The 24,220-nt window shown below is 41.8% G+C and overlaps 1 protein-coding gene and 1 long non-coding RNA gene across 10 annotated transcripts in view; one reads left to right on the top strand and one right to left on the bottom strand.

Moving 5' to 3' along the window:
• The window catches only part of arvcfb (ARVCF delta catenin family member b), a 255,424-nt gene that overhangs the window by 196,391 nt on the left and 34,813 nt on the right, over window positions 1–24,220 (top strand). For 7 of the 8 annotated variants that reach the window (XM_082555957.1, XM_082555958.1, XM_082555956.1 and 4 more), the window contains 4 exons: window positions 11,189–11,306; window positions 11,456–11,627; window positions 12,775–12,792; window positions 14,490–14,561. In XM_082555957.1, the coding sequence (XP_082412083.1) occupies window positions 11,189–11,306; window positions 11,456–11,627; window positions 12,775–12,792; window positions 14,490–14,561 (380 nt within the window). The remainder of the gene's footprint in view (window positions 1–11,188; window positions 11,307–11,455; window positions 11,628–12,774; window positions 12,793–14,489; window positions 14,562–24,220) is intronic. The other variant, XM_082555954.1, reaches the window with a different exon arrangement.
• Window positions 3,913–10,491, bottom strand: LOC309719674. Of its 2 annotated transcripts, XR_014280289.1 has the most exons (4): window positions 10,312–10,491; window positions 6,357–6,548; window positions 5,357–5,485; window positions 3,913–4,149 (listed from the first exon to the last, which is right to left on the bottom strand). It is a non-coding gene; the product is annotated as an uncharacterized lncRNA (long non-coding RNA). The 2 variants fall into 2 exon arrangements; XR_014280290.1 differs by lacking the exon at window positions 5,357–5,485.

Raw genomic sequence — 24,220 nt, 5'->3', positions numbered from 1 at the left:
AAGACAAGATACCAGTCTGCAAGGATACCAGTTTGCAAAGATACCAGTTGGAGAGGTGGACAGGTGTGATGCATATAAAACTGCTTGATGACCTGTGACGGGGTCACATAACCTCCTAGAAGAATTTACGATAGAGCAGTTGCTGTGGCTCCTGTGCATGCCTGCCTGTGTCTTATACATGGAAAGTGTGTTGGTGTCTGCAGTAGAGCTGCTTGGTGACTTTGGTCTGTGGCTTTAGGAAAACATTAGGCTATTTTTGACACAGTGCAAACTTCTAACGTTACATTTGTTCACACAGTGCGTTCACACTTCTTGTATTTTGGGAAATAGTGCTCTGTTGTCCTCGTTTTCTCTGCTTGTCCCTTATTATTTTAATATTAGCCAGGTGACTGACCACCCCAGCTAATGAGTTTGAAGCTAAGACTAAACTTAACAGGTTACGTTTAAATAATCAAACAAATGAAGTTAATCTTAAAGTGATGAAGGCTGAGTAAAGGTAAATTTAGCCCACAGTGCAAAGTGTTGCTGCTGACAGTTGAATGTTTCTTGTGGAGTGCTCCTTTATAATGGTTGGAAAAATACACCATTCAGAAGTTAGCATTAAGTTACAATAAAAATATTACTTCTGAATGAATGTTAAGCTTTTATCCATAACCTGGAGTTATTGCCGTCTCTGGAAACAGTTCTTAGATCAAGTATTTTGTTTCACGCAGCTTTCTTCATACCTCTTTATGTGCCCATTCGTTTATAAAGTTAAGTTTCAGTTCTGAACTTCCCACATGCAGATGGTCTTCGTTGCAAAAGTTGCAAGCTCACTGGATGCCTTAAAACAATGGGTCACTTCATTTTGACCTAACAGAGTTGACAAATGGCAAATTCGAGGGGCTTTGAATAACAGGCTCATACAGCTCTGTTATTGTTAGCAGCGAAGTAATTTTGCAGTGGCCTTGGTTAACTACAATATATCACTTTACGATACTGAGGTACATACAAGTACTGAGGTAGAGGTCAATTAGTAAAAAACAACAAAACAAAGTAACAATACCAAGTACTGCAGTTAAGGATTCTTGAATTTTAATTGACCACATTACTGTTCTTCCTCTTTCCCTCGCAGTATCTCTGTGGGTGCTGCTGACTCCTGAGCGCCCACAGAAGCATTGTCACTTATTTCAAAATAGCTAAAAAACACAGGTTTCTCTCACTGACATATATTTCTGCTGATTTTGTTACATGATGGCACAAAGGTAGAGCGGTAATTTTCCCAGTACTGCTCTATGAGATAAATGCTAAATAATTAAATAGTTGTGTATGTTGTGTGCCTTAGTGGTAATTATTAGTGCTGATTAGATACGTTTTATTGATGAAATCATTCATGAATTAATCCCAGAGAATAAAAAAGAAACATTTGCTATTCTACGTCAAATATAAGGACAAAACTAGCCTAGGGAGTGTTTTCCCTGGAAACGTTAAGTAAAAGTATAACAGAACCGCTAAACACTTTAGTTAACCTTGTAACTCTTAATGTACAGTAATGATACAGAATAAAGCTGAAAAATATCTTCTAATCTCTTTCTATCAGGCTTCAAGCTTTTAACCACTTGCTTAAAACCTTTTCCGCCACAATAATTATCTCCATCTACTCTTCTAGTGCTTTTGTAGTGGCTCCCCCTGTAGTTACTAAATTGTCATTGGAGGCTGACATGGTGCTCTCACTATCAGACATGCTTGGCCTGCTGTCATTGCTGTGCTGTGCTTCTTCTACCACTCCTACCAATGCAGTAGCAGTTAGTGCAATCTTTCAGTCTACTGTAGTTTATCGTTTACCAGGCCTGCTGCGCTAATCATGCTGAAGGTTATGAAAACTTAAAGTTGAATGTATATTTTACCCTTCACACTATGTCATAAAGCAAGGCAACTCAAAATAGATTCTTTTACAATTTAATTTATCTCCACATGAGCTTTAAAGGTGTTGGCTCGTGGTTTTATACAGTGAGTGCTAATTTCTTGTTGTTAATCACTTGCAGGTGTATCCTTAGACTGCTAAGAAGCTTCGGCTTGATGTGTCATTTCAAACTTATTGCTGGTGTGATTTTTTTTTTTCTTGCCTTTTCAGGCCCAACAGGCATAATTTGAAAAAAAAATCTGGATCTGTATTGATTTGTTAGCCTGACATTTGTGCAGTTTACCACATGCAACAAATAGGCAAAGTACCTAATGTGCCGCTCTGTCTCTAACAGGTAAATTAAAGGTATTTTGAGCATCAGGGAAAAAAAGAATCCTTCAAAACTTCTCTTCATCTTTCTTAAATCCTGTCGTCAGCTGAGGAGGACGGCATGAGTGCAGCATTGTGTTCCTGTTATTAACTTCCAAGTAGTTTCCCCTCTCTTTTTTTCTCCTCTTTTACCTTGGCCACTCATTTTGGCTTCGGCTCAGAGTGACAGACTGTAGTAAAGTGTGAAAAACAGTGAATGTGTGTGTGGGTAATCGCGCCTCGTGCCTGGCTGTGCCGTTTCTTCCTGGGCCAGCCAAGCCTGTCTAGACTGTAGTCCAGAATTCCTCCCGCAGTAGATGCTGCGGCTTGCTGGTCGACATCCAGAACGATATAACATCCAAGTCCAGCGCAGACCCAAAACACCAGAATGTATTTCACATGTTAGTTGGCTTCCTTCTAGTTTTCCCAGACAGAAAGTGTTGAAACTTGCTTGTAATTTTAGAACATTTTCTGCTGAGTTGAAGAACAGCATTAATGAACCTGGAGGGAATAAATGAAAGCTCTGATGAAGTTGAGGAAAGTCAAAGACAAGTCATAGAATATTTCATGGAGGCCACAGTGGACCTACTGCTCTTCTTTCATTATCTCTGATATTCCCTCTTTGTGTTGTTTCTATCTAATGTTTATTACACAGCACTGTATCAACCTTGATATCATCATTTCTGTCACATATCACAATATCTCGCCGCCGCTCTCGCTCCTTTGACCCTCGATGCAGGCCAAGCTGACAAGAATGTGTCTCCATGGCAACTGTTACTAAGCCCACAGTTGCTTAGACGCAGGGTTTGTGCACCGGGGAGAAGTGCTGATGCCAGGGAGAATCTGTTTACTCACGCCAACAGAGCTTACACCTCAATAAAAACTGGAATAGTTTTATTATAGCAGCCTGCCTCCGGTGTCGATAGGAGCCTGCTTATTTACAGCGTTTACGCTGTGGGCTTGGTGAAAAGGAAACAGAGGCTGTGTGTATGTGTGTGTTGTTGTAAGTGGTGTTGAGAGTGGAGGGGGTTACACAATAAGACTAAGGCTGGAAAACAAGACCTAGTTTTGAATTGGAAATATTTCCAGTAAAAGAACGGGAATGCAAGTGTTTTGTGATTCTAGCTTTTAATTAATGCAATTTTGAGCCAGTACTGGACCCCCCAGTATGCTTGCATGCATGCTGTTTATAAATGGCTGCTTGTTCAAAACAGACAAATGATTGAGTATATACAACGAATGATTGTTATCTGAATCCTGGCGAGCGTGGCTGCATTGTGGAATTGCAGGTTGGAAGAGTCTCCTGGAGCTGATGGTGGATGCTTGAGATTCCACTTCAGCGTGTTTCAGAAGCTTTCCAGAAGTGGCTCTCCACTAGGTTTGGCTAAAATAACACACCGACAGAAGTGAAGGCAAGCTGCAGAGGGTTAATGAGGAATTCAGAGATAGGCAGGGTATGGCCTATCCACTCAGGTTTAATACTAAAATGAAATTATTTCACACCAGGAATAATCGATTAGAGGTTTAAATAGTAGAAATGGTACAACTTCCTACGGTTCAGTCTCATCACGTGGATTATTACATAGCTTACCGAAAATCTAGGAAACCTATAGATGGGATAATATTCACACTTCCACATTAACATTTCCTCTAATGACAAGATAAAATTCAGAAATACAAAGGACGCCAATTTAATAATTTATTAACAAAAATAAGAGACTTGTTTCAAGATTATATTCAAATATCAAGTCAGTGGAAAAAACATGCAAGTAATAAATCGAAATGCAAGTATGAGAAAGAGTCTGAGTTTTCCATTTCAGAGGATGATTGGCAGACTGTGTCTGATGCTGTTGACCTCCACCAGCTCAGGTGCTTGGAGAGGATTCTGCTGGCAGAACCTATAAAGATATTTTATAACCCCCATGTTAAAGTATGCACACACAGGTGAAACGACTGGTTTGTGTTGGCAGAAGCGTGGAGAACAGCTGGCAGACCACTATCATATATTTTGGAGTTGCACAGTCATCTTGCCCAGCTGGTGGGAGAAAATAAGGGCACTACCGACTATATTGGGAAGAGAGGTGGACTTTTTGGTTCAACTGTGTAACACTGTGAGCAATCTACTTATACATGTATATTCTACTTAAATACTTCTACATGTAAATGTTTGAAAAGTGAATGCCCAACTAAGAATAACTTGGTTACAATAGTGAGTAACTTCCAAGACATGGAGGGAATTGCTTCTTTATGGACTGATCCATTCTAAAAATTTGGAAGAAAATTTATGCATTATGACGTTCTACATTTGAAATGCTCTGGTACAACACCACGTTTACACAAGGTTATACAATATTCACCAACTATAAGAAATAAAAGCCTTTGATCCGCTTATCTGAACTTAGTGATCACCTTGATCCTGTGATAAAACATTTCTACCCACAGCTGCTTTTTGAATGATATGAATCAAAAGCATTGGCCTTTGCAGGATTCTTAACCCAACACAATAGATTTTGGAACTGCAAGTTAGATAGCACTCTAAATCGCTGTCACCAAGACAAAAATGGAGGAAATATATCTGATCTTCCAGTCAATCAATGCAAAAGCGTATCGCAGCTTTTCTGGCAGCATGTGGTGACTGCCTCAAAGGGTCTGATTTTGTTACTTAAGAACATTTTATTGTTGCTGATACATGAATGTTGTTTTTAAAAGCAAAAGCAAAAGTAGCCATATTTTTCTGCAACTTGGACTCTGCTCATGTGATTTTTCTATGGCAACAGAAAAGAAATCAGCATTCTGGAAAGTCCTGCTTTGCTGAATGTCAGCTGAAGCAGTGCGACAAATAAGCCAGTCACTGCATTACAGTCAACCCTCCCATCCTAAATAATTTAGAAAAAATGACGAGATTGATTGATGGGGTGTGTTTTTTGGCACCTTAAATCTTGCTACACATTTTGCTTACAGGCTCAGGCATTACGAAAAGAATCTCAACAAGGATTAGATACGAAGCTCAATCCATACACTGAATCAGAAATACGATCAGCACTGATAAACCTGACAGATACCAGAGCTGAGGATACACATATGGTCCCAAATGCTTCTGCTGACCTTGCAGGGCGATAGCAAAGGTCAGCCAAGTCTTCATCCATCTCCATCAGTGCTGCTCCACTCTTTTCCTGCTCTATTGTCCTCCGATGACCACATGACTCTTAAGCGACCTTCACACCCACAATTCATCTGATAAAGCAGACACACAATATACACACTGACGAGCTGATGGGGTCTGTGCAGACTGAAAGACAGACAGACCTCTGAAAGCACACCCGCTCGTTCTCTCAGTTTCTAACGGTAAAATATGACACGCCGAGGTCCAGAAAAAAATACATTTTCGGAATTCTGAAATTGTCAGATAATTGGAGTACGCAAGGCCGTACGATGAGCTAAAAACTTTTAAGAATGAAGCGTTCTCATAAGGGCACTGACCCATTGTGGTGTCCTTTTTATTTTTGCAGAACCACTGCACGCTCAGAAGCAACAGTGTCCTAAAAACATGTCTTTCTGCTTAATAATAGAAGACCTTGTGTTTTTGAAGAACTACATGTTTTCAGTTACTGCACTTGATCATCAAAAAGAAAAGAAAATGGTCTTGTTTTTCCAAATTATATAATGTTATTCCATTGTTGTATTATTTTACTCTGGTATTTTTTACTGCGTTCTACAGTATCACCGTCCAAACACGACAATCAACTCAGATTTGGCATAGTGAGTGCCTATAATTGTGAGCGTGTTGACATTTAAATACACTGCTCAAAAAAATAAAGCAACACTTTTTAATCAGAGTACAGCATCAAGTCAGTGAAACCTGTGGGATATTGATGTGGTCGGTTAAATAGCAGAGGGGGGCTGTTAATCACTTTCAGCTGCTTTGGTGTTAATGAAATTAACAACAGGTCCGCTAGACAGGCAACAATGAAACAACCCCCAAAACAGGAATGGTTTTACAGGTGGAGTTCACTGATATTTTCCACTCTTCATCTGTCCTGACTGTTTGTTCTCTAGTTTTGAAGTGGCTAGTGTCAGTGTCACTACTGGCAACATGAGGTGATACCTGGACCATGCAGAGGTTGCACAGGTAGTCCAACTTCCGCAGGATGGCGCAACAATGCATGCCATTGCCAGAAGGTTTGTTGTGTCTTCTGGCACTTTTTCAGGACCATCGAGTGTATGCCAGGAGACAGGCAGCAGAGCTGGACAGGGCCGTAGAAGGTCCTCAACCCATCAGCAGGACAGGGATCTGCTCCTTTGTGCGAGGAGGAACAGGATGAGCACTACCAGAACTACAAAACAACCTGACTAGATGATATGACTAGGAACATGTCTGACATAGTCAGGACATAGAAACTACTGAGACCATTTTGAGTTGCTGCGATGAAATTTCAACAAAATAGATTGGTCTGCCACATAATTAAAAAAAAGGTGTCTTTGAATTCAGCCCTCTGTAGGTTGGTAATTTTCATTTCCATCAAACAGGGGTTTTTGTTCCTAACACATGACCCAGTCTAGATATTTTCGGCATGATCTTTTTCCATAGAGATCTCATGTGTTTTTAAAGTGTTGCTTGAATTTATTTGAGCTGTGTATACAAGTAACGGTTATATTACACTGGATAGAAATCATTTAGATTCTTAGGAGGTTCTCACCACTGCTGGTGTCCTGTCCATTCCAGGACTGCAACATTCCAAGAGAATGTTGTAACATGCTGGGGTTTCTTTGGAAGTGGGTTCAGTTTTCTCTAACAGTAACAAAAACACCCACGATGTGACAGCTGTTCCCTCTAGTTCCTCTATTACAGAACAAAGGTACAAAAGGATTGAGAATGGGAACGGATGAGGGAGGTAACGTTAGAAGAAGGGATTAGTGGCAGACAAACAAAGCCTGGTTTACTAGATCTCAAGTCATGCATTTGAATTCATCCAGTAGTTGCAGACCATCAGTCTGCACTCAGGTCATAAAATGACCAACTAACCAGCTGTTGGCTTGGGTAAAAACCCAATAAAATTATATGTTTGCTGCCACATTGCTATTAGGATTGGTAGAATGATGTCTGTTGCCTGAATTTTACTGCAGCTGCATTATCTTCCGACTCCATCTGATGCTGTTGTACATACAGTGGGGCAAAAAAGTATTTAGTCAGCCACCGATTGTGCAAGTTCCCCCACCTAAAATGATGACAGAGGTCAGTAATTTGCACCAGAGGTACACTTCAACTGTGAGAGACAGAATGTGAAAGAAAAATCCATGAATCCACATGGTAGGATTTGTAAAGAATTTATTCGTAAATCAGGGTGGAAAATAAGTATTTGGTCAATAACAAAAATACAACTCAATACTTTGTAACATAACCTTTGTTGGCAATAACAGAGGTCAAACGTTTACTATAGGTCTTTACCAGGTTTGCACACACACAGTAGCTGGTATTTTGGCCCATTCCTCCATGCAGATCTTCTCGAGAGCAGTGATGTTTTGGGGCTGTCGCCGAGCAACACGGACTTTCAACTCCCGCCACAGATTTTCTATGGGGTTGAGGTCTGGAGACTGGCTAGGCCACTCCAGGACTTTCAAATGCTTCTTACGGAGCCACTCCTTTGTTGCCCGGGCGGTGTGTTTTGGATCATTGTCATGTTGGAAGACCCAGCCTCGTTTCATCTTCAAAGTTCTCACTGATGGAAGGAGGTTTTGGCTCAAGATCTCATGATACATGGCCCCATTCATTCTGTCCTTAACACGGATCAGTCGTCCTGTCCCCTTGGCAGAAAAACAGCCCCATAGCATGATGTTTCCACCCCCATGCTTCACAGTAGGTATGGTGTTCTTGGGATGCAACTCAGTATTCTTCTTCCTCCAAACACGACGAGTTGAGTTTATACCAAAAAGTTCTACTTTGGTTTCATCTGACCACATGACATTCTCCCAATCCTCTGCTGTATCATCCATGTGCTCTCTGGCAAACTTCAGACGGGCCTGGACATGCACTGGCTTCAGCAGCGGAACACGTCTGGCACTGCGGGATTTGATTCCCTGCCGTTGTAGTGTGTTACTGATGGTGACCTTTGTTACTTTGGTCCCAGCTCTCTGCAGGTCATTCACCAGGTCCCCCCGTGTGGTTCTGGGATCTTTGCTCACCGTTCTCATCATCATTTTGACCCCACGGGATGAGATCTTGCGTGGAGCCCCAGATCGAGGGAGATTATCAGTGGTCTTGTATGTCTTCCATTTTCTGATGATTGCTCCCACAGTTGATTTTTTCACACCAAGCTGCTTGCCTATTGTAGATTCACTCTTCCCAGTCTGGTGCAGGTCTACAATACTTTTCCTGGTGTCCTTCGAAAGCTCTTTGGTCTTGGCCATGGCGGAGTTTGGAGTCTGACTGTTTGAGGCTGTGGACAGGTGTCTTTTATACAGATGATGAATTCAAACAGGTGCCATTCATACAGGTAACGAGTGGGGGACAGAAAAGCTTCTTACACAAGACGTTACAGGTCTGTGAGATCCAGAGATTTTCCTTGTTTGAGGTGACCAAATACTTATTTTCCACCCTGATTTACGAATAAATTCTTTACAAATCCTACCATGTGAATTCATGGATTTTTTTCACACATTCTGTCTCTCACAGTTGAAGTGTACCTCTGGTGCAAATTACTGACCTCTGTCATCATTTTAAGTGGGGGAACTTGCACAATCGGTGGCTGACTAAATACTTTTTTGCCCCACTGTATCCAAAGCATCCTCATGCGTCAAGCATCTATGATGCTGAAGGTCAATTTTTCACAGAAGCCACATCAAATAGAATAAAACGAATAAGAAGGACAGGAAGTTGGAGGAAATAATCAATAACAGACCAGGCTAAATCCGGGTGTGATGTGACCGTGCCGGATGGAGAGGCAGCGTCACAGATCCACACCGGGCGTATTCATGGATACAGGTGCTAGTTGTTAAAGCAATGCATGTCAGTTTTCCAGATATACAGATATGAGTGAGTAAATGTCACAGCAAGCAAAGTTATGAGTAATGCCAACGGCAGGCAGTCAAACCTGGCCTAACATATTTCTGTGGTTCCCACATAAAAAGAAAGTTTTTGTAAAGCAGTAACAGTTTGTAAAAGGCAGGACAGCTCGATAATCACTAGTACATATAGACCATAAATAGCACAGCGCCACATGACCTGTCCATAAAGAGACAACAGCAGCTTTCTTCACTGTCTCTACTGACAGATGTACCATCTATATACCTCCAACAGGACAACTGTTCCCTCAAAGACTGCTGGAAATGAAACAGCTGACAATAAATCCTCGTGTCTGTCTGCCCCCAAATTCACTTCTGTCAAATAAATCCAAGGTGAGCGCGCCACTAGATTTGTGTACAGGGGAAATGACACCTCTTTTTTTTTTAATACCTGGAGACGAATGGGGTTAAGTAGAGATTGTCGATCCTTTCTGCACTGTCTCCAACCAGGGATTAGTTAACGGTTTGTACACTGCAGGGTGATTCAGTAGACAAATGGTAGCTTTACCTAAATACACACATCAAAAACATGCCTGGGATTAAAGTGCATGGGTGTTTTCACTTGTAAATTAATCATTTTTGAGCAGAGAAGCATCTCCTGATGCAGTTTTTTTTATGCTCAGTTCAAAGAAAGACCCAAACGCAGGACACCTGCAAACTAAAGCCAATCTTTATTTAAAATGTGCTTGTTGCAGCACATTGCAGAGACTGATGGAAGAAACAAATAAAACAAGACAAACAAGACAAGAAGGAGTCTGGTAGACAGACAAAGACCATAACTGCCAGCTAAGGGGAGCACTAGACTACACGGAGACCTGAGTTCACTAAATTCGTTGAACGCAGGTAAATGATTAACAAAATACAAGAGAGAAAAAAGCAGAAACCCCAAATGGCTCCACAGTGTTTGCAGTCTAAAATGAACCGTTCAGCACTGTAGCAGCGGTAGACCTCATACATGTTTCAGTCCCCACGGCACAAAAAAGAGGCGCAGTTCTGCTTACCTCGGCAATGCTGCCACTCTTCCAAAGGCCTAACTGGGGGTCAGCTAATGGGATTATGTGAGTTGGAAGCCCTCATAAATGAAGTCCCCGGTGAGGAGCGGGGAGTCCCTGCTATCCCTTAACCCTCTTTAAATCCTTTCCCTTTCACAGTCAGACAGGCACACGAAGACTGCACCAGCTCTGCTGCCGTGCTTGTAGGAGCTGTGCTCAAGGCGCTGGGTGACGCCCGCCCCCCTCCTCCCCCCCGTACCAAAAAAAAGAAATTTATGTTAATAATTTTTTTAAAAGATTATTCCTAAAGCTGTCTAGCTTTATTGCATTGTACATCTGAGGCAGACAGAGGATGGAGGCCGTGGGTCACATGGAAACTCTAAAAATCACACGGCTGGGGAAGACTGATATGGGTTTACATGGCACTTTTATTGAACAGTGAGACATCTGGCTGTAATTGTCATCCTCTCTGTATGCTTGTTATATTCACTTCTTTAGGACTATTAAAAACACTTTCACTGCCTTCGGTGCTTTCCCTCTTCCCTTTCCTAATTTTTGTGAAGGTATAAATAGTAGTTATAGGAGTACTGTTTATAATTAGAGCAGGCTCTCAGTGGATAGTTGTACTGTGATTTAGTATCCTTACTGCTTTATTGGTATTTCACACTGGATGCCAGCCAGAGTCAATGAGATGGGATTCTGGAGACTGTAGTGTCATATTTTGAAATGGATAATTTTATAATTATTTTTAGCACAAACTATTGACTTGTGATTATTCCAATTTTAAAAAAAAAACCCTATTGGTCAAATTTTCATTCGCTTCCTCAGACAAATCTTCATCTATGCACGCCTCCTAAGCTTGATGTGTGTTACTTTGTTTCTGTAGAAATGTGAGCTCAGACGGGGCAGAGGCTCGGCGCAGACTGAGGGAATGTGAGGGATTGGTGGACGCTTTGCTGCACGCTCTTCAGTCAGCTGTAGGGAAGAAGGACATGGACAACAAGGTGAGACAACATCCGGGTCATCCACTATCATGGATTCAGAATGAGCTCATTCTAATAGCAGCTTGTTGCTGTAGTGTTCTTATGAATTTATGCTGTTCAGTATTCCTGTGATGAATGTAGCTGGTAATTTTCCCGTCTTTGTTTCACAGTCTGTGGAGAATTGTGTTTGTATTATGAGGAATCTGTCCTATCACGTACACAAAGAGGTGCCGGGGGCCGAAAAGTACCAGGACCCGTCGGCGCTACAAGCCCCAGGTTCAGCGGGACCACAAAGGAAGAAGAAAGACGATGCTGGTTGCTTCGGAGGCAAGAAGGCCAAAGGTGAGAGGGAGGATGAACAGAGGAGATGAAAACACTGTAACCAAACAATCACAGCTATCCAGTTCGTAGAAGATACAGATGCATGGATGATCTAACTCTCAATACAATAATAATGTGTTACTCACAGCAACACAACAGCTCTTAATGCATGTGTTGCTTCAGAGGTCTTAATCAGTGTTCTCCTGTGACTGTTATCTAAATGATGCCGTTATCGCCCAGCTGTACAACAGTAATGGCCGCCATTAATCAGTCAGCCAATGAGATGTGACTACCAGCCAGTGACCCCTGACTTCTAATGGCTCTTTGGAGAACCACATTAGTTTAGGGTTCAGGACAACACAATGCTTAACGTGTACAGAGATTAATAAAGAAGCCAGTTAACCGCTCGGATGCTTTCCGACGTGTAAACACACGTGCAAAGTGAATGATTACAGCCTTCAGACTGTACAGCAGTAGGCTAAGTTTGGCCTCTTCTTCCGTTTAGTGTTGCATTTGTTTTAAAATATGACATGATAATCAGCACGCACTCGTGCTTTGTTTTGGCTAATAGACAGCCTGATTGTTGGCTCTTACTTCAATCTCTTTGAGTACTTTTCTCCCCCTCCCACGCAGTGATTTTAATTTAGCACCGCAAATGCTGCTGCAGTCTCTGCTGTTTTATGTGTATTTCACCTGCCCTCTTAAAGCTGATACTTAATGTTTTTTAAAATCTTTCCCTTTTCCTTTTTTTTTAATTCTTTTCTCTCTTTCTTGCTTGCTAACCTATCTAAAAACCCCTTTCTCATTTTTCTTTATATCTGACACTTTTCTCTGTCTTTTACTGCCCTCCACACACCTTAAAATCTATCCCCATGGGTCCCAGAGACCATCTATGAACTGCTAATGGCTTGCTATCTATACAAAGCACCGTTTCCTTTCTTTAGTCTTTCTCTCTTTATTTAGCTTATTTGTCAGTTTTCTTTTCTCTTTCACCTTTCCTATTCAGTAACAGATGACTCCTTTTTCTGATAAAAACTGTTCTCATGTATTACACAGCCTCGTGACACAGACACACACACACACAGCACACTCCTATTTCACCATGGCTCTTCTCTCTTCTCCCTGCTTTGTTTTTTGGCATTGCTGCTGCTTCCTTGGCTAACTATAGAGGAATGGTTTAATCAAGGTGAGTGCCCCCCTCTTCAACCTTTCTCATTTTAGCTCTCTCCTCGTCTCCATCCTCTCCCTGTCTTCCCCCACCTCTTCCTCCTCCTCCTCCACCTCCTCGTTCTTTCCCCCTGGCTGTAGAATATAGTTAGAAGTAGTTTTGGGTGTCCTCCAGAAACCTGAGAAAGTTCCAAGGACTTAAGAAAATCGGGGGTTTCATTCATTCCACACACATTCCCTTACCATACCTACCGACCGTAGCTCTGAGCATTATAGACTTCCACCTGTCCCAAACTCCTCAGTTTGTTAGAATTAGTTGGTTGGATTTTTTTGTCAGTCCTCTAAGAAAGGTGAAAGGTAAAACGAGTGCTAAAACCGGTAAGTCAACAACAAATCTGTCTTTGTAGTGTTCTTAATTGGAGCTTGACTAATCCAGCGAACCAGAGATGCTGAAATGGAAATTTGCACATCTATCCCCAAATTGAACTTTGGTGTGAATTCTTTTAGACTCCAGATAAAATGAATCCTGACAGCTTTGAAGAACACCGCTAACGGTATCCAACTGGAGCTCTTCACCCCTTTCTAGTACACTTAAGCATAAATGTCAAGCTCTGCTGCACACTCAGTTTTTTTATGCATTTGTTTGATCGTTTGTGATTTGAAACTTCTGAGGATGTCAATAATTAAAGCTAAAAAATACTTTATTAAAGCTGCCTGGATCGTGCGCTACAGTTTTCTATTATCTGGAACATTTAAGTGTGCAAAAAATATAGAGGTAAATGATTCTTTACGGATTTGAATGTTTGGGCTTTTTGGGTCTTGCAGACTTTTTTTTTTTGATGCTTTCAGACAGCAGTGCTGGTTCTTTGTTTGCTGTGGTGGCAGCGAGGGAAAATTCTGACACCATGGCTACTAGCTTCCCATCTTACCAGCATCTTGTTTTGCAACACTAAAGCCTCATTCAGACATGGATTTCTGTGAATCTGACGCCTGGCTTCATGTCGTTTTTTCATACAAATCGAGCATTTTCACTGTTTACAATCCTGCAGACATCTCTCTCTTAGCCTGTGTGCAAGGAGCATGCGAAGCCACACACAGACCCCGTGACAACTGCATTTACATTTCACTGGAGTCAAAGCTGGCCAAGCTTTTTCCATGTGTAGTAAAAGTCATGTGACCTTTCACGCTTGGATGAAGCCATGATGTCACTCTTTCTTGTTTAGCCAATGAAATAAAAACCATCTTTACCTGAACAACAGCATAAAGTCACTTTAACAGAATGATGACTTGACTTGAAATGTGAAACACTTTATAAAAGGCCAAGCTTGAAATATAGAAATAAAATTTTCCATTGACTTACATTTAAAATATTTTTTATAAACTTTTCTTTAAATAAATCATATATAACTATTTGGAGGAGACAACTAACACTAACTTTATTTGTTCAAAAAAAAATCCTCTATCCTTGAACCTGGATTTAGACAACTGATGTAAATTATTTCCTGAAGGGAAGCAGTTTAGTGTTTGTACATATCATGTTGCTACATCTCTGTACTGTGTGTACATTTAAACACTTGTACGTTATTTGTTGTTTGAGATGCATTTTCTGCCCCTACGGTCCAAAGATTTTGACATCATCCTCAGCATAACCCTGGGGTCTCTTTTCAATATCCAGTTGTCTGACACTGACGTCCTCGTTTCCTTCCTCTCCTCCAGGCAGAAAAAACGGTGAGAATGACAAAAGCTACGACACATTGGATCTGCCTAAGCGCACAGAGCCATCAAAAGGTAGGCCTTTGTGAGCAAAACATTTTAACGCTAAATCTATACAGAACATCTCATCTAGTGAGTGAGTGGTTGGGTTGGGTGGGGTGGGGGCAAGTCGTTTCTGTGGTGGTCAACAAGAGTGTGGGAGGCCTTTGAGTGAGAAAGAGGCTCTCGGCTAGCTGGCTGTTGAGCTAGCTTTGTTTGATGGTTTTGTGCCTCCAGTGGGACGGTTGATTGTTTGCAGCTTGTGAGAGCATCAATTCTGTAAGCCCTTCTTTTTGTTAAATGCTGTGACAATGCACTGAGGCACAACAGGCAATAAACAGCCTCTGACTGTATACGGAGGCTGAAAATCATCTTTTGTTAAATATGTTGAATTGCTCTGTGCTCAAAGTTGTTTCTGACAGTGCACCTTAGGAGTGGATGGACAGCATCTTCTTTTACATCATGTATGTTCAGTATGGGTGCTGTTGTTATAGCAACGTGGCTCAAGTCTCACGATGTCATTTGTGTGTGACACAGCATGAGGTGATGGTAAGCCGATGGATGCACCTTGTTGTTGGACCACGGTGCAGGTTTGTGTCTAACCATTTCATTTGTTGCCGGGTTGCAAAAATGGTGGGTTTGATTCTTGTGAAGGTGTCGCTCATGACTCATCCAGTGGCATCATACCTTGGTCAATCAGTGGAATACAGTCTGACGTCATATTTTCAGCTCAACTGAGCAAACGTAGGATGCTAAAAAAGTACCTGGTACCAGGTACTTCCACCTAGGAACCAATGTTGATGAGTACCTCATAGAAATGGCGCTTTACTGATCATCTGGCAACCACAGGTCATGAAGGAAACATGTGTATTCCCTATCCAGTTGTAGGTGGTGGCAGTTGCTCTGAAACTGATTGCTAAAGCATCAGCCTACAGACCACACTGTGATCCCCTGGCAACTGCTGGTTGCAGTCCAGGACTGGTTTGGCAAGTGGTTTCTGAAGGTTGCTGTCAGTCTCTTGTGTGAAACTGGGGTTCAGGAAGTCACCAACCAGTGTCAAGTCTTGTGTGAGTGAAGTCTAAAGCTCACAAATTTAAACAGTAAACACAGGTGTAGCAGCTCTGCCAGGTAATTTGATTTAAAAAAAAATCTTGGCTCTGACCAGTAACTTCCCAGAGTTTTTTCTGGTTCTGGTTTTAAAAAAACAAAAACACTTAGGTCCTCTTGAACGTTTCAGTTTTCAAGTTTTTTTTAAAAGCTTTTATTGTTTGTGCCATCACGATATAATGACTTAATTAGCAACTGCTGAGGTGCTGACCATCTCCCTGCAACGTTAATCATGTTAATCATTCATGATAAGCCACATTGTTTACAGAAAACCTTCTGCTAATACAGTTGCCAAGTATTTACACAGTGGAAAAGTAACAAGCTGGCATGTCATAACTTCCTGATTTAGGTTGACTACGTTCAAAAGATTAGGAAAGTCGACCTTACCCTTACCCAAAGGATTTATTATCATATAATAACTAGAAGCCACATTGCTTCCACCCTGGAGTATTGTAGAAAATGTTTGTCAGCAACACACAAAGCTTGAGTATGAGATGTCTTTAGCTGTTGCTTGAGAACTTGAGTCAGTGTGGTTACTGGGAAAACATGGTTGTTTGAGGCCTTAATTTCAGTCTGTGAATCCACAAACTGATTATTATTTATTGATCATAGTCAAATATTAAAAGACTCTTATTCTCTCTTCTCTGTTGTCTAATGCATTGTACAAACAGACATGATGTTAGGTAACATTGCAGGGGGCATCTTTCCCAGATTTGACATGTGGTTCATGCAGTAGAGTGTGTGTGTGTGTGTGTGTGTGTGTGTGTGTGTGTGTGTGTGTGTGTGTGTGTGTGTGTGCGTGCGTGCGTGCGTGCGTGCAGGCATAGCCTCTCTGCTGTTGGTATTTGGCAGTAACAGGCAGTTGACTGTCATAAAAGCAAATTAGCCTGCAGTACAAACCTCATCGAGTTAGGAGAGAGATGTATATTTGCTCATGTGTATGTCAGTACAGTGCATTACTCTGCAGTAAAGTGTCCGTGGTGTCTGTGGAATTCGCATGCCCTTGTTAAACACCCCTGTGTGGTATTAACACATCAGCACCTTCATTACCAACCACTTAACTTACTGCAGGAACCTTTGGAGGGACCAGCATCTAAGTTTGTGGAAATTGATTTATTCCCTTGAAAGTCACCGCTCCGCAGCTGTACTTTCTCAGAGTTCAGCAACTTTGGGTGTGGGGCTTGCTGTGCTGGCTGACATTTCACCCTGTCTATCTCTGCAAACTCACAGACAATTCTGGTAAAAAGCTTGCAAAAATTCACCACAGTTGTGTGTATCTTTGGCAAGTTTCCTCTGCCAAAGTGGTTGTATCCTCCAGAGTGCCGTCTCGCTGCTCAGATTTACCTGTCACAACATCGGCAGATTACTTTATCTAATGTACTCCGATGCTTGAACAGTGAAAATGCAGACAACCATTGTTCTCAAAGCACCTTTTAGTTACATTAAAAAGTTTTTGTAAGTAGAAGCTTTGGGTACTTTGGATAGAAATGTGGCTAATGTCTAGTGGCAGGCACTCAAAGTCCATATCACTTCCTGATTGACTGTTAATTAGCCACATTAACACGTCAAAGTGGGCCCTCGTTAAACTAGATCACAATTAATTGCTGTGCTTTTCCAAGTTAAGCAGATTTTGCCTTTTTTTAAATTGCCCCTAAAGTAAAGGAAAGTAGATGAGCTACAAGGATAATAATTAATATTTTCCACTGGCTGGGTTTTCATGGGTAAAAGCCAAGCTGCCACACTGCAGCTGAGGATCTATAGCAGCTAGGCTGGTGCTGCGATTGCATTACACAGTGTGGAAACAACTCCCGTCAGAGTTTAGACTCCAGAGAAAGCAATTATCGTTATAGGCCTAAATGTCATGCACAGCTGAGATGAGTGTATGGGTTCGTGTTGTAGAGAGCGGCCCCGGCATTTTCTTGCTCGCAGACAGACAAATCATATTTGACATTTATTAGCTCAACACACAGCAGAATAACAACAGTGAGATGCATGGATAATAAGCTTAATCACCAGAGCAAAACCCACAATGTCTTTTAAAGCACATTTATCACTTTTTCTTCACTGGGAAACATCAGGGATGGACGCGCTTGCTACTGAAAGACTGTAAAAGTCCTCTGGGTGCCTTGTTTGTTTTTTCTGTGAAAATGTGTATTTGTGTGATTGGGGCACATACTCCACTACCCACCTCCTCCACCACCATCACCATCACATCCGCTGGTCACCTGGGGGGCGTTTGCAATGAGGGAGCGAGAGCAGCTCCCAAGGCTGAGGGAGATATGGGAGATTACATGTGTATCCCAGTCCTGATCTGATGTCAGGCAGGGAGAGGTCAATGCAGGGAGCATGCTGGACCTGGCAGTGGGCAATGATTAATCTTGTTTATGTGTGCGTGTGTGTGTGTATGCTGGAAAAAGAAGAAAAGAGGAGACAAGAGAGCAAGGGCTCTGTGGGCATTTTATTTTGACAGCGGTTGTGATTAGAGGGCTGTCTGATGCATGTTTTGAGACAACTTTTTAAAGATACTAAAAGCTTCAGATGTGAATAAGTAACACAACATGCCCGACACTGACTAATAGCAGTTAAATGCTGTACTTTGTGTGTCTGCTAAGTTGTTGCTGGGCAGTCAGAGTACATCAGGTTTTTCCAAAATTGTTCTGTGAAAGCAGATGGCCGATATAACAGAGACCTGAGCTACGAAGCAGGATTTGAGCTTAACTATGTAACTTTAGGATTATTATGAAGACGGTTCACTTCTTACCAGGGTATATTACCATGATAACGTACGGTGTAGACCTAGCCTGTGTGGGAACAGGTTATTTTTCAGATTATGGATCAATAAGCCGATATCACAGTCCAATGATAATTTGAATCTCTGAAAAATAGCCCTCTGATCTGTGTGCACAGATACTATAAGGGCCTGTAGTTTTTCAGTAGCATCTAAAGGCTGTTAAACACCACCAGGGCTGAAAGGATAAAAACTATAACTGTCTGACATTAAAACAATAATTTAACAAAAAATCGTTTGTGAACTTTTATAAGATTGAATGATTTAGTTTCTTGAAAACAAAAGTGAAAAGTTGTGTAATACCTGTAGGAAGTTTGCCCACTGCAAAAGTCCAAGGCTGTAGTTCCAGCATTGGTGTCATTTGACTACAACTTTATGTACTGTGAGCACTGGAAGAGAAATAATGTAGTTCAGGGATTAGAAATAGCTGCTGTGTAAAGTATGGCTTATAAAATAATGTTATATAAATGTCAGCATGACTGAAGGTCGGAGTTATTTATCCCGTCATTAGAGAAGTCCAAAGTTACTGGGGAGGGGAGCTGTAACAAAAGTGATTAAGAATTGTGAAAAGACCCTTTCCATTAAAGAGCCTGTGAGTGTGGCAGCCCCTGAGATGTTGAAACATTTTCCCAGCAGTTAATTGAAACCACAGCTTTTACCCTTAGATTGGAAAAAGGTCAGGAGAGGAGAAGGAGGTGGGAGAACGGAAAAGATGTGAAAGGGTTTATGCAGTTAACTTATAGATCATACTTAATCAATTCTAAAGCATTAAAAGGTTTATGATCAGCCGACTCCTTAGCACCAAGTCCGTGTGATGTCCTGTTGTGCCGATTTGCAGCTGTGTGAGAATAGCACATGTGTGCTGCATACGAGCAAGGACGACTGTTCCAATAATAATGTTCCAATTTGGTTTTTCCAACATATGTGAAAGTGGCTTAAGAGTGGTGAGGGGGGGAAACCTGAATGGAATCTTGGTTCTTCCTGGTTTCTTCCAGCCTGAATAAAATATTGAAAGGACAGAGAAACAGTTGTTAGCTTTCCTTTGAGGAAACACTGTATCTAATTAATTAGACCTTACATTTACAGTCTTCCTATGTTTCCCTTTATCTGTGCTCTTATGCTTTACTGTCAGAGTACTCTCATGATGCAGGAGGGTGGAAAGCACCTCACACAGCTGAGGATGTATTTGTGTTTTCAGTGAGCCAGAGCATCCAAAGTGTGCGAGTACAAGAGTTCAGATCATAGCCAAACCAGGACTAAGAGCGTTTTACCTTGAGACATAAAAAAACAAGCTTCAGCCTTTAAAAATCGACCAACTGCTTGCTCAGCTAATAAAAGATTTTTTTCCCCCAAGTGAATTAAGATAACTTTATTTGTGGCCTGCAGTAAAATCATTCTTACACATGCCTCCGACCACAAATGCATATATTATCAGTGGGATCAGATTCCAGAATGGAAAAGCTTTAAACTCAGTGTCATTATGGGCACTTTAAGATGAAGACTGTGTACTTACAGCAGTCATGGGGGGAGTCCCAAAGATCCCATACTTGCCAGTGCATGTCAGAGAACAAACCAAACCTTAGTCCTGGCACTAATACGCCCAGAGGGTCAATCAGCCCCTCAGAGAAACTCAGGCGAGTCTTCTCCAATCACGACATCCCAGTGTTTTTGAGACCCAGCCAAGACTCGGCTGTACATCTGCATCTAAAGGTCAAAGGTCACTCTTTCAAGGATGCCAATATTCACATTTTGGACAGAGAAGACAGATGGTTTGAAAGAGGAGTGAAAGAAGCCATCTATGGCCACTGTGAATGACCATATTTGAACAGAGGGCGGGGCTTACGACACCAACCGTCTGCCATCTATAATCCAGATTCGAGATCCCTTCCCAGACGCCTTAACGCCCACTCACATCTTGGGTCATTTGTTCTCAATAAGTCACATGATAGAGTGTGGAAAGGTGTCAAACCTTGGCTGACTATGACCCACACCAGTTTTCACACCTTGGCTCGTGTGATCAGGGAGAGGAACAAAAGGGGGTCCATGACCCTCTTTGGCTACGTCCACACGAATGTGTTTTCATTTGAAAACGCATCGTTTTCTCTCCGTTTTGGCTTCCCATCCACACTGATACGGTGTTTTACCTGAAGGAAAACGCAGCGTTTTGAAAACGCTCTCGAAAACGAATACGTTTGAAGATGGTGCTTTTGCGTCGCAGTGTGGACAGCGAAAACGGAGACTTTTGAAAACGATGACACATTTTAGTCATGTGATGCAGTCATGTGACCAATTAAACAAAGATAGCAGAGGGCATTATACAGCAGTTGTTTTGTTTGCTTTGACAGCCCTATTAAAGATTAATCAGTCTGTACATGCTTCACGTAGCTTTTCTTCAAATTCTTTAACTCTCACTCACTTTTTGCACATTGTACTTTTGTGTTACTCGCAGCAACAACTCCACCTCATTGTCAGTCCATTTAAAAAACTCGGTGCTTTTCCTCGACATTTTGCCGCGACGTTTCAAAGAGCCGGAAAGTAAATAAACAGCAGACAGAAATGAGGCAGGCTGAATCTTCTTGCGTTTCACGCATGCGCAGTACTGGAACGTAAGCGTTTTCGGCCATTTCATTGTGGACGCACAACTCTGTGAAAACGACCGAAAATGCTAGTGTGGACACGGAGTGTTTTCAAACGAAAACGCAGTTTTCAAACCTATCCGGGCTAGTGTGGACGTAGCCTTTGAGTCCAATAGGACTCTCCGCCAATTGCTCTTAGACCTGAAGAAGCTTGTTGGATGAGAGGTGAAACGTCTTCCAGAAACTTAAAGAAGTCCACACGTCTTTCTTTCCAAGCTCCTTAGACCAGCGTTTTTTATTGAAGCGACGATTCCCATGAATAATATAGAGACTTCCATCTAGCCAGATCGTCTTCCATTTTCTTTAAAAGTGCAATGTAGTTTAGTTTATTTAATTATGCAACCCTAGGAGAAACATTAATACCTAAATATTAATATTGCATGTTCTCCCCGTGTTTGTGTGGGTTCTCTCCGGGTACTCCGGCTTCCTCCCACTGTCCAAAGACATGCACTTAATGGGGATAGGTTAATTGGTTAATCCAAATTGCCCATAGGTGTGAATGTGCGAGTGAATGTGAGTGCGAATGGTTGTCTGTCTCTGTGTGTTAGCCCTGCGACAGACTGGCGACCTGTCCAGGGTGTACCCTGCCTCTCGCCCTATGACAGCTGGGATAGGCTCCAGCGCCCCCCGCGACCCTGAAAAGGATAAGCGGACGCGAATGGATGGATGGATATTTAATATTTCCAGATTGCAATAGGGTAGAAGAAGAATTATGGAAGGAGCAATTAATCAGAAGAGCTGCAGATTTTAACCAGTTCATCAAATAATCTTAAACTCTTAAGAAAGAGTTTATTAGTGTAATTACCTCAGAGGGAGTGTTTTGTGTATGCTAGAGAAAGCCTCTTAATTATTCTTTCTTTTTACCATCCCTGTTTTTATAGTGCAGACAGAGTTGTAAAATGTGGGCACTCTGCTAATGATTAAATATTAATTAGATTAAACTGATATACTGAAGTGAGTGAAAATATCATTACTTTTGTATGCACTTGGCCATATACTACTAAATTTAAAAAAAAAATGACCCGAGCAGGGTCTCCACCAGCAGTTTGACTGGCAGCGGGGCATTTTAACATTGCCCTCAATTAATTTGGCACCAGTACCCTTCTGTAATGCTAATTGTGAGCCACACATGGAACAACAGAGCTTTGGTTTAGGTGCATCTCTGCACTCACCATGGGTGACAAGTGAGACAGAAAAAGATGTCAAGGTGTTTATATATAAGAGCGAGAGAGCAATGAGAAGCAGTTAACGCTGTTCCCAAAAACCTTCTAGCCTGTTATAGTCACTAATTAGTAGAGATAAGTGGACAGATATCAGCTCTCTAACATTTGCTTTGTTGTTTTGTCCTTTTTAAAGTGTCTTTGTGGGTTTTTCAAGCTGTTTTAGCCCAAGCGGACCTTGGCTAATAACACCAGGGCAGAAACTCTGCAATCATTGCGACTTATGAAAAGACTGAGATCATTCTTTCTGCAGAAAAATGATCAATAGTTAAAACCCTAATACCCTTTTACTGCTACACTACTTGTATGTTTTCATATGAGGAAATGGTTGGAAACTTGGTGGATGTGTTTGATGTGTCAGTGCTTATTCCCACCATGATGAATCTTTTTGGTAATCTGTGTCTAATTTCAAGTGAAGCTTTTTGATCCAAACTGCTTTAAGTATAGCTAATTAGTCATATCTTGACAATAAGGGCAATGTGACGGAGCAATAAAGACATTGGGTTTGAAAAGCTTCAGCGCTTTCCATTTCTCTTTCCACCTCCAGTACTAATTCTCATTTGTCTTGCTCTCTGCCACTTTGGTGCTCTCTCCATCCATGAGAGATTTATTGCACTCCTCTCGTCGCGCAAACCCACAACCCTCGTCTCTCAACCAGCAGTTGAGAAAACACCCGCGTTTACAAAGATGACAACTGTGTAACATGCATCACTGTTTTTTTGTTGTTGTTTTTTTGTTTTTCTAGCAAGCCAAGCATTTAATTTGCGGAGAAGTCTTAGCATTGACAAACAACACTAGTGTGAGCTGTTATTTATTGTATTCTGTAACCCACTTTGATATCAACCCACTGGGGATCTCGATGTGTAGTGTAATGAACACTGACTGTTTTGCTGTCGGAGTCATCTCTGTCTCTGATGCGTCTTAGCTCTTGATGTCGGAAAAGTCAGGGGCTCAATTGAGTTAGAGAAAATAGAGCTCCACTTTGATTGTTTGTCTCTGGTGTTGTCACCTCACATGGAGGAGAAATACTTCACTTAATGGCTCTGTGGCAAGAATCTGATTCTTTTAATCCTCCCTGCTATATCTCTCTTTATGGCTTCAAGTGGTGGAGGAAAAGGATAAAAACAGCCACTTGCCCAAAGGCTTGATGAACATCCTGCCTCAGCAGGGAAATGTGATAAAGCAGATCCATTTTTCAAAATAAGGAATCTTTGCGTCATTACCCTGCTGGCAAGTCTACTTCAGATAAACACAATTCTAGTCAGGAGGAAAAGTTTAGCCTACAATAAACACCTCACCATCTCCCAAATTCCAAGCAGTGGTACCAAGTAGAAGCTCTCTATTTTCATGCCTTTGGAATTTAACACCTCCATAACGAATGCTGACTCCTGGCCTCGCTGTCTTCATGCTAGTCCGCAACCAGCTGACTGCAGTGACTCACTTGCCCCTTTGTTAACCACAAAAACGCACCACTTGCTTGTTCCAATTGCCACCCTGCTCCATCTCCTCTCCTGGCGCTACATTTTGCTGCCAGGTGAGACCTCTAATAGTGATGGCTACGTCACGACCATCTAATCCAGACATGCAGATGGCAAACAAAGCGTGTATATAAGCATATAATGCTTGCACAGACACATGGCCGATGCACATTCACACATACTTTCTCACCCTCAGCTTCTTGGCTGTCTTGACGCATAGCATCCACTCCGCACAGTATTGGTTCCAGACTGTCTGGCACCTTGTATCACTCTCTGTCTTTCTGTAGCTGCTGTCGTTGCATTTCTCTTGGCATTACACCTTCCTTGTGCCAAATTCACAATGTGTTGTGTGTCCTTATTATAGTGGATGCAGCCATGTCCAGAGGAAGGTCTACCCTGCTCTAAGAAAAGGACGATTGACTCGGATCGGTTTTATATTTCTGTTCCCTTGCTGTCACAACAGTCA

Source organism: Aulonocara stuartgranti (genome assembly GCF_965226115.1).
Source record: "Aulonocara stuartgranti genome assembly, chromosome: 12".
Taxonomy (NCBI): domain Eukaryota; kingdom Metazoa; phylum Chordata; class Actinopteri; order Cichliformes; family Cichlidae; genus Aulonocara; species Aulonocara stuartgranti.
The sequence above is the reverse complement of the archived record's forward strand: the minus strand, read 5'-3'. Positions and strand labels throughout refer to the sequence as shown.